This window comes from Drepanopeziza brunnea (assembly GCF_022702325.1).
Source record: "Drepanopeziza brunnea f. sp. 'multigermtubi' strain 214-2 chromosome Unknown ctg19, whole genome shotgun sequence".
NCBI lineage: Eukaryota > Fungi > Ascomycota > Leotiomycetes > Helotiales > Drepanopezizaceae > Drepanopeziza > Drepanopeziza brunnea.
The window spans coordinates 485,325-496,023 of NW_027094082.1; the positions used below are offsets into that span (position 1 = coordinate 485,325).

A 10,699-nucleotide genomic window follows, 5' to 3' on the forward strand; every position below is an offset into this window, starting at 1 on the left:
AGTAGGGAGGGTACTTTCGGGTATTTGGCCCAGCACTAACTACTTGATATGTTTGAAGCAGCAAAGCGGGAAGTACTACGTACGTAGTACAGTACGGTATATGTATGGATGTAGCTTTACCTCAACGGTTCAAAAGCTTCGCACAGCCTGTCCAATCTTGGGGCGTCTCGTCTAAAGCTGCAGGTGGGGGGAGGGCTAGGGTCGTTGAGGCCTGCGAGATTCCCGATTACATTACCGCCATTCCAATCGAGCAGCACCCGGCATCTTGCTGACGCCCTTCATGCAGTGGGACGCTGGGGGGGAGGGGGGGGTTGTGTCCCGGACACGGGAACGGCGGGAGTTGAACATGCTGTTGTCGCCGATGGAATGTCGATAGAGCTGCCATAGCACGTGGTGATGAGAGAAGACTAAGACATCAATACAAGGATAAGGAATCGCACACAAGCTGCCATAAGAGCTGCACGTGTTGATAAGAGGATACCAAGACATCGGGATAAGGATAAGAAATTGCAGACATGCCTAGATTGGTTCCTTGGTTGGGGGGGGACTTCGAAACGGGTAACTAGAGTAGAAGCTTCGATCTCTCCTGACAGTACTTGTTGTACAACTCGGAGTACGGGAACGGATTATTTCCAGTACGGCGAGGTCTTAGTGGCATCAATTAAGCTTCTTCGGGATTAGCCTACCCCGCGAAATGACTATGCGGCTAGGAATTCCCTGCTCCGCCTCCACCGCCAGAGCTTTGATAGGTCGATGCCGTGGGGAGCTACGCTGATTGGGTACTAGTGGAGGGGCTCTTATCACTAGTCAAAACGAGAGCTCTCTCTCCTCAGAACAACCAACTCTCTCTTCACCTTGAAATCCTGACACCATTCCATTCCATCAACCTCCAGATTCCTCACCTCACCTCACCTCACCTCACCTCACCTCACCTTACCTCACCTCACCTCACACAACAGATTCGTAGATCCTCTTCCCTCCATCTGCAGCCTGGTCTTCGGCGGAAGACATCAAAAGAAACAAAGCTCGTCTACGCTCCGAAAAAAGCGAGCAAATACCCCGACAACAAAGAACACACACACACACACAAACACACATCCCCCGGAAGTAGCCACGTCAGTCAACCACCCCCACGCTGAAAGAGAGCAGCTGAGGGACATTGATATCATCCCAAAACCACTATAATCGGTCGCACTAACCCTCAAATAGACCTCTACACTGATAGCCCGTTACCATCCAGCATTTAACATGTCGAACAACAACGGCAGTGATACCACCCCTCCCAATGAGGCCTCCTCCCGAGCCCGCCGTGGTTCCCTCACCTCGCAAGCCTTCAACAACATCTTCGGTGGTGGGACGGTCGGTCGGTCCAACAGCACATCTGGTCCGACTCCTCCTTTCCCAGGCTCCATCGCCACAGCCGCTGCTCAGGATCAACGTCGACGTATGTCGTCCATCTCAACCCTTGGTCTCGGCACATCCCCAACCCAAGTTTCGCCCTTCCCATTTGCTGGTCGACGTAGCAGCGTCTCTACCGCGAACTCTGAGGCCGTCGACGAGAATGCCATCGATGACGAGGAAGGTCCGGGCCGCGGGAACCCGGCAACCCCCTTCACACGCCGTATCTCTTTTGGTGCACAAGCTCTTCGGAGCGCGAGAGGTGGTGGTGGTAGCCCAGGCACAGCCGGTAGACCACCCTCTTATTCTCCCCTTCCACCTATTGCTTCTCGGCCACGCAGTACTCGCGTGGGCTCGGGCTCGGGCTCGGGCTCTCAGGGTGGAGGTGTGACTCCTCCCAGCCCCCAGTTTCACGCAAATAAGGCAAGCACGCAATCAAAGCCCAGAACTGCTTCTGACTATCCTCTGTCTGCTCGCCCAGGTGATGGCAGTGGCTTCAACTTGTCCGAGCAGTTTAGATCCCGCGCGCAGAGTGCTGTCTCACAGACTCAACGCCCCAGCTTCTCCGTTCCCACTTGCGCTAAGCCCATGCCGGCCCATGAGCGCGCTAAGAGTGTCAGCGAGATGGCTCCTCCTCCTACTGCGGTTCCTGCTGCTCCACCGAAACCTGAGCGCCAGAAGCCTGATGCCTTCCAAGAGAGAATCCTCAAGGGAGACTTCGTATGTACAAACTCTGCCTGCTCCCTTTCCTCAATTTTCTCGAGCTTCGAAGTCAGCCGCTACCAAGTTTCGCTATTTTGTAAAGTGCACGGCTAACTTATGTCGAAGTACATGGATTGATTATTGGATCATGGATGATGATTCACTTTTACGCATTGCTTGGTGATGTTGCTACGACTGGTGCTGATGGCGTTTATGATGCAGCTGGCAAAACGCCTCATTACTGCTGGAGGATGATGGTTATACAAGGGTGTTTACACGCTGGACGTGTTTATTCTCGATATGAAGATGCACTACATGATGGCTAACGAAAAGACGAGCGGTGTTTTTTTTTTTCTTTTTTTCGCTTCCGATGGATCCGGAGCTTGATTGATGATGATTGATGATTTTGCTTCTGGCCATCGACTCGGGAGATCAAATCAATATAGCCGTAATTTAGCTTCCCTCTCAGATGACTACCAACGAAACTGGATTGCTACATTCATGACTTCATCTCTGGAAGAATCTGCTGACCCTGCATCGTAGTCTCGCTGAATGCAGAGGCTGCCAGACAAGAACTTTGAGGTATGGCGCCTTGGACGGTGATGCCGACTGACCTCACACTGCAATCACTATAATCACTGCAGTCACTGCAAATAACGTAATTAATAATTGCCATTATTGTAATTACTGTAGTTATTGCAGTTATTGCAATCACTGCAATCATTTATCTATACTCCCGCCTTCCCCCCACTACTGCTGCACCATCTCACCACAGTTCATGTATTCCGCCTTAAAATAAAGTATAGTCCTACTAGGATCTTCATCGTAAGCGAATCCATCCCATTCCATCCCATCCCCTCCCCTCCAGCGACGGCCAGAAATCCGCTCTAAATAAAAAAAACCCTCCCTAAATAAAAAATTCCAACAATGAAACTTAAATCGTATCGCCTTTTGATAATTAATCATACAGATAATTCATATGTAAAGCGTACGCAGCTGTATACCTATGCTTAAAGGATTGAAAGAGAAAAAAAGGTTACATCACGTGAAAAGTTTATTTGTTATATAGCAATTGTATTATTAAGTTGATAGGCGAACTATACGTAATACAATAATAAATTTTGACCTTAAGGAATGCGCATAGTATATAAGTAGTTGTAATGAATGGACACGCATTGCATGAAGGTGTTAATACAATAATAATGAGAGGTTCAGGTTTAGATTTGATCAATTACGGAGTACGCGAACAATGGATGAGCTCTACTTAGTGTACCAATGGATGAGGTTGTTTCTGGAAAAGGATCAAGCTTGCGGTCCAGGTTGTCCTTTGATTTTCCAACATTTCTTGTCGCTCCAATTGACAACGGCCCGCAAACCCAAATCCTTATCATCGGAACTTATCACACTCTCTGGAATGAGCATGTGCCGCTGCTTTCTCAAATTCCTAGCTTATAAGAAGCGCAGCGCTGCACTTTTACGACATCCCGGAGGTAACTATGATGACCCGTTCTTCTTTGTCCCATACGTACGTAGTTCTCTTTGCCCACCCGAAAAGTCCGTCCCGATGTATGATTTCGGGACGTAGGCTTCTTGCTCATACTTCTGAGGCTTTTCTCGTCCGCTTCAACAGCACAACACCACATCCCTTCTGTCTCCTGCAAGAGTTCACGGTCGTCTACCGTTTTATATATATTAGCTCTGCGTGCGAGAGATGATACACGATTTTCATATCGATAGAGTAAACTTACACAGATAAGAGCCAGGTCCTGATTGGGTAACTGATGGAGACTGTTCTATGAGTAGCTTGTGGTCTTTGTTGATGCGCTGAGCCAGATCCTGTAGATTCGCGTGTGGTTAAGTAGTATGAAGCTTGAAGCTTGAAGCTTATATTATATTATATTATATAAATCAGTGTGAAACTTACTCTCGAAACTGAGGTACAGCCGACGACTACTCTTGGAGATAATCTGTATTTCCCTCGCTAGAATACATGTATGCTTGAGCTCCACCAAAAAGAGAGCTCAAGGCTAGCAAGATCGCGACGGTAGTAGCATGGTGTTTATTATCATCTGATGATGCGAGGTTGACGAAAGGTAAACAAGCTTGTAGAAGAAGAAGATGGTGGATTGATTGATCTTGATGCGAATGCTTCTAGAAGAAGAGGATGATGAATCGATTTCTGATGGCGAGTGCAGAGAGAATTATCTACCTTTGTCTCTTGCCTTGAATCTTGAATTCGAAATTTTCTACGTCGGCTATAAATCATCGTGCCGGCTAATAGTAATAACAATAATCAGCGATACAGTATAATATATACTTTTTCGTAGTGCTTGGCCTTTTCAAGACCGATGCAAGAAACTAGGTATCGCTGTACGTAGTACTTGATGCCTAATAAAAAGCCTCCTTGAGTGCGACGATGCAAGCAGGCGGTTGTCTTTCGAACACATTTGGTTGGACCCGAAGAGGATAAGCTGGAGGGAGGTCTTGGCGGCACATGGTTTCCTTTATTTCAACGACAACCGATGATCCGGTCTCCTAGCTACTTTATTCTGTTGTAACACCTCTCTCTTCTTGGCTTGGTTGACAGTTTTTGGGAAGGGGATTTTGATATTCTGTGTGGCATGGCCTGGTCTCGTTTGTTATAGAATAGATGTTTGATTGATTGATCGACTGACTGACTGATTGATTGATTGATTGAGTAGGATGGACCTTGAGAGAGTGGGATGGGAGCTTGAGGTGGGAACTACTTAGCTTTCAGTCGGCGAGGGAAGAGGATGATGATGATGATAGACAGGGAAGGGGTACAGAGAGAGGAGAAGGAGTATTTGGTATGCTTCCTTCTCTCCTGGTTTGACTTGGGAAAGTGTAACTAACTGGCAGCCTTTCACAGAACAGGATAGGACAGGAAAGGACAGGAAGGCTGGCTGGCTGGTTGAGTAGCTGCTTTAACTTAATTTTCTCCGTCTCTAAGCATCGTTTCCATCAGTCATCCAAGACGAAACGTTTGAGCCGTGGAAGCAGCTAGTGGGGATATATATACGTATACAAGTGGCTTTTCCTTTCTTTCTTTCCTTCTTTCCTCCTCCTTCTTCTTCTTCATCTTTTCTTCATCTGCTCTCCTTAGAACGAACTGACTGTCTGACTGACTGGCTGGCTCATGGATATATGATGTGTATTACCCAGAATAAGAGAGTTGACGGTCGGTCTGTCTCTCGCCTGCTGGAGGGAACGGCTTTCGACATCGAAGGGCTGGACTGGGCTGAGCTGGGCTGGTCCCTGGAGCTTGTGTATCGTGAGATGGAGCTGGTTTGGCGTGAGCCCGGTACCTGGGAGGCTGTCCTGTCGTTCAAGCCGATATGTGTCTGATTTCGAGAGACTGTGTGCGAGGAGGCAGAAGCATCTGAGAATTGTACGCAGCTTGCTTTGCTTTTGCCTTGCGTGTGTTTCTCTTTCTTATTTGAAAAGCATAAGTCCTGTTGCATTTCCTGGTGGCTTCTGTATTCTGGCACTCTTCTTTTCTTTGGCCCTGTTTTGCCTCCGGGTACGAGGGTGAGGTTATGGATTCGGGGCTTTCCCCGAGGTGTGCATTGTCTTTATGTTGTTCTCTTTGCTCAGTTGGAGCGAGGATCAAGCCTCGATGCCCGTACTGGATTTCTCCTTTGTCTGATCTCGAGCCCATGTTCTTGTGGCCTTGTTGTATCTTGGTCTTTAACTTGGGGAGAGCAGAAGCAGGCTTGCTGCGTGGCTAGAGTCTTCCAAGTAATCGGCTTGACGGGGTCATTCCAAGTCACAGACATGAGATAGATCAGAGTGGGCTGGAGAGCTGGATAGTGGATTGCTTCTGAACATCTTTGCGTAGACTTCCCCTGTACTCGAGGGTTGCTGAAGCAGTATGATACAGAAGATATCTGGTCCCTTAATACATATACATATATATTCAGCTTTGCTCTCCCCCGAACTCTCAAGAATTCAAATTCAAGGATCGAGGACTTCGGTAAATTCACCGCAGTTGAATCGCTCCGACCGTAATTCTTACCGGTATCTTCTTCTTCCCCTTCTCGTCCTTCCTTCAAACACGACACATTCACCCGCACGCGCACGGTATCAACAATACGAAGTCTCTGCGCCAATAGTCTCAAAACAAAATCGCGGCAGTTCGGCCTCCGGTGAATTGAAAGTGAACTGCACCCCCCACACAATCAATTTAAATCTTTCAACCACCTTCTTCTTCTTCTTCCCTCCTCCTTCCTCCAACCACCCAAAAACACAACTCAATCTTCAGAGATCGTACTTTTTACGCAGCACCTTGACATCTGTGAGGACTCTGATGATCCCTTCCTGCCCATTCAAAACTAACATCTACAAAGACCAGGACGTCAGTTTAGTATCCACGCCACCTCAATTCCATCAAAGCCTTGACGCGCACTATGGCGTCCAAGCGGAAAGCAGGAGAGATGGACGACGCTCCTATTGAAGCAAAGAGACAGAAGATATTGCACGAGCCCCAGGGTTACCCGCCTGGAGTGCTCCCCGGCTTTGACGAACAACTCGCGCGCGCACAAGCGGCCCCTAAGGGGTCCTTGAAGCGGAACGCCGAGGCCATGGGCGGCGATTCTACCAGAGCAAAGAGACAGAAGGTCTCGAGCGAGCCCCAGAGCGGCGCGCCGGGCGTACTCGCCAACTACAACGGGTCTGTCGTGGCTCCTTCCCAGTACCTCCAACGTGAGATTCCGAGGGCCATGACAGACATGGTACCTGCCCAGAATCAGTATGATCAGTTCGGGCAGGAGAACTACCAACTCTATCCCCGACAATTTCATCCGCAAGAGCAGAGTACCTACCAGTACCAGGCTCCACTGGAAGCTCGGAAGAAGGCTCCGAAAGGCGTAATGGGCGGCAAGAGTCAGCAAAATTTTGATCCTCGGCAACCGGTCCAGTCGATGCAATACCCAGATCCCGACCAGTTCAATCCTCCTATGAACAACCAGTTCAATCTTCCCATGGACCAAGGCTATCGTCACCCGGATGCCCACCAGTTCAATCCTCCAATGGACCAAGGCTATTATCACCCGAATGCCCACCAGTTCGATCCTCCAATGAACCAAGGCTATCATCACCCGAATGCACACCAGTTCAACCCTCCAATGGACCAAGGCTATCCTCACCCGCCGCCGAATGCCCACCAACTCACATACTCGGCATACCCGCCCATCGATCCGGCTCTTGACATGTATATCCCTACGCAAGAGAATTCATACGGCAGCCAATACGTAGCAGCCGAAGCCGTCCAGGTGCAGCAAAAGTTGAACACGAAGACTAACGCAATCACGCCACAGATTGCTACGAAGAAACAGGCTTACCAATCGCAAGAGTCTTTGCAGCAAAATTCGTGGGAAAGCCCCAACCAGAGAGTAGATCCTATTCCGCAGCAACAAAAGTTGAACGCGAAGACTGACGCGATCACTCCTCGGCTTGCTGCTCAAAAGCATGCACAGCAATCACAGGAACATTCCGATGCTGCCTTGGTTGACAAGTACCAACTGCCAGATAAGCAGTTACAGAAGATTCGCCAAGCTTCACAGCCTATTAAGCCTACCCAACCCGCTCAGCAACCGGCTCTTCGGGCTAGCTCTCTACCTAACCCAGTCGATGCAGCTGCTCGAATCGCACCCCAGAAACCACCTCAACCACCCAACTCCCAGAACTTGAATAGGTCGTCTGCACAACAAGGTGCAAGACAACCTCCCCAAGCTACCCAAAAGAATCCAACTCAGAACGACCAAGAACACTTGCCACAGTTCGCTCCGCAGAGTATCCAACCTGGTTTGAATGGAAACGTAACTGGCACAGGAGATGTAGCTCGTAATGCTCATGGACAGAATATTGGGGGTGAGAAAGGCAAGCATGACCAGCGCCAGACTAGAAACCTACGGGCTCCGGATGGACATGATCCAGGCAGAGAGAACCCAGATGGCCAAATTCGGTTTGAAAACGGTAGACAGGGAGGTCAGGGAGGCCAGGGAGGCCAGAGAAACCAGAGAAACCAGAGCAGAGCTCAGGGAAGCCAGGCAAATCAGGGAAGCCAGGTAAATCAGGGAAGCCAGGGAAACCAGAGTGGCAACAGAGCTCAGGGTGGTAACGGAAGTCATGGTCCAAATTGGAATCAGAACACTCAGCCCGCTGCGTAAGTTATATTTCTATATTCTTGATATCTTTTGGCTTTGTACTGACCTCATTCAGTCTTCCCCAGGTCTCACCCGAAGAAGTGATGGCCAGGAATAATGTCCGTCAGTTGGCCGCAATGGCACACCAGCATCATCTCACTGATAAGCGTGTGCGTGATCCGGCTGCGATGCGCTGGAATGCGGCGATGGGACGTGAGGGAACGCAATTGTAAGTCCTTCCTTTCCCACAAGCTTCAAAACCTTTCTAACATCATTTACAGCGATAAAAATGATTGCCTCATCAAACTTTCATTCCAACCTGTCAATTCTGGTACCCCAAATGCGCCGGAACCCGCCCAAGTTTACGTCGATTGGGACCTTGCCTTCTATCACTCACCCGTCCTCGCGGCACACTACGGTCACGAGAAGAACAACTACCGCGATCCCTTCAATATCAATGTCCGAATGGGTCCAACAATGCACTGGCTCCAAAACTGGTTCTACACGAACAAGCTCTTCCCACGTCCGCCACTGTCGATGGAGCCCATTCACGACGTCCAATCTCTGCTGGTCGATCTCTGGCTCGTGAGTCAACCAACTATATCTTCTCTTTGAAGTCCTGGTAAAAAATATGCTGACATCTATTCTCTCCAGGTCGCCGAATCCCTCGGAATGACTCGTCTTCAAAACGAGTGCCTCCACGAGCTTGTCCGTGTGCGCGCCGAGACCAAGATTGCGTGCTTAGATGCAACTATTCTGCTGTACAGTTATAGTAACGAGGGGTGTATCCTGCGCAAGTACATCGTCCAGGAGTACGCGTGGCGATTTAGCGAAGAGCATATCAAGGAGGCCGGCAAGTTCTACCCGCCGGAAATGATGGTAGAGTGGATCCTCCTGCTCACGGGTCACTTGCGCGACAAGTACGAAGGACGACTTGCGTTTCCGAATACGAACGAATACCTGCTCCCCGAGTGGGAGATCACATACCCCTTTACATACGTCTAGGGAAGATCAGTAATTCTTTCCCGCGCTTCTTCTCATGGTTGCGGAGCTGGAGCTTTTTTCTGGTGATTTTGGGGGGGGAGTTTGGGGAACGAGTTTTTTTTTTGAGCCGATCCAGGATGATCAGGATGATCAGGATGATTATGATGATGATGATGATGATGATGATGATGATGATGATGATGATGATGATGATGATGATGACTTGTATTAACATCTATTCTGTTACGTGCTAGATGAGCATGAGACCAACTGCTGAATCCCTTGAAGCTGAATGGCTCGGGTAGGGGGATTATTTTTGTGCTTTCCGTTTGGAGGTTTCATCTGATACACCAGGTTGTGGTGGGTTAAGGGAGAATTTGGGGGAGTCTGGAGATCGGGGTGTTTTTGTTCAGCCAAAATAAAGGGGCCTCTCCCTTGGATCAAGATTGGGTCGAGTAGTGGGAAGGGGGGGAGGGGGGGTAGATGGATAATCTTTTTCTCTCGCAGAAAGATAGACAGACAGGAAATTCAATGACGGTACATGAAGTCGTGGCTTTCTTTTTCGAAGGGGGGGAGGGGGTGTTGATTTGGCTAACTTCGGTGCTATGGTGATGTCGGTCAGGCAGGCAACCTGCAAGTAAATGAGGTAAGTAAGGTATGTGTTAGTTACGTTTCGATTTCTTCTCCCCCTAGAATCAAGGTTCAATAATCATCATATGTTTTATATAAAAAAAAAGACCAAAAGAGACTCTAAGCTCGGATGAGCTGAGAGAAGAAACACCTCCGACTCGATGGGATTTAGGTTTTATCCAACGCAGCCTCAGGACGACTGTCGCTGTCGACCAACCGGGTTTCGTAATCTAGTATCAAGAATCCTGAGTGACACGCGCTGCAATGGTGAAAGTACCGACGCGGTATTTACGCGCTGGGTTTTCTCGGTAGCACCTTGAGCCCAGAGCGGGATAACTTTGTTTACTTCACCCCTGCTTGATCTAAGCGAGCCAATGAGAAAGCCATAAATCGCGTCGGCCCGGTCTGGATATTTCAAAACTCCAACTCCACCAGCAATACGAGCCGCGAAAACAATAGTTTTGAGATCGTAGAGAGAGAAAGAATTCGGTCGCTGGATGTGCGTGCGTGTGCGCTATAATGGGACGGGGGTCTGGGATTGGCTTCTGCATCCTCGGTTTCCATAATGGTTAACGTGTAAATCAGCACTCGCTTAGAATAATTTTTGAAGGCGCTTAGCACTCCCGATCTATTCACCTTTGAAACGCAAAGAAAATTCAGATCTAAGCCGCACAATCTTCCGCGCCGTGGATACTTTCCGTCTCATCTCGCACACAACTCCGCCAGAACAACTGTAATCAGCCCCCCTCGAAATTCTGCAAGTTGACTTCTTCGAGATACACCCAGAACCCTTCGAGGAGCAACTCGAACAACAAGCAAAC

General features: G+C 49.0%; 2 protein-coding genes across 2 annotated transcripts; both read left to right on the plus strand.

Annotated features, from left to right (window-relative positions):
* Positions 1–753: 753 nt before the first annotated feature.
* Positions 754–2,238, plus strand: L3040_008907 (uncharacterized protein; the record flags this gene model as incomplete). Its single annotated transcript, XM_066155759.1, has 5 exons — positions 754–779; positions 1,109–1,115; positions 1,210–1,687; positions 1,880–2,118; positions 2,227–2,238. 5 exons carry the CDS (start codon positions 754–756, stop codon positions 2,236–2,238), a joined length of 762 nt encoding a protein of 253 aa, XP_066010051.1.
* A 4,289-nt stretch (positions 2,239–6,527) lies between these two features.
* Positions 6,528–9,269, plus strand: L3040_008908 (uncharacterized protein; the record flags this gene model as incomplete). Its single annotated transcript, XM_007292667.2, has 4 exons — positions 6,528–8,284; positions 8,341–8,493; positions 8,546–8,849; positions 8,919–9,269. The coding sequence occupies 4 exons, from the start codon at positions 6,528–6,530 to the stop codon at positions 9,267–9,269; spliced, it is 2,565 nt and encodes an 854-aa protein (XP_007292729.2).
* Positions 9,270–10,699: the final 1,430 nt, after the last annotated feature.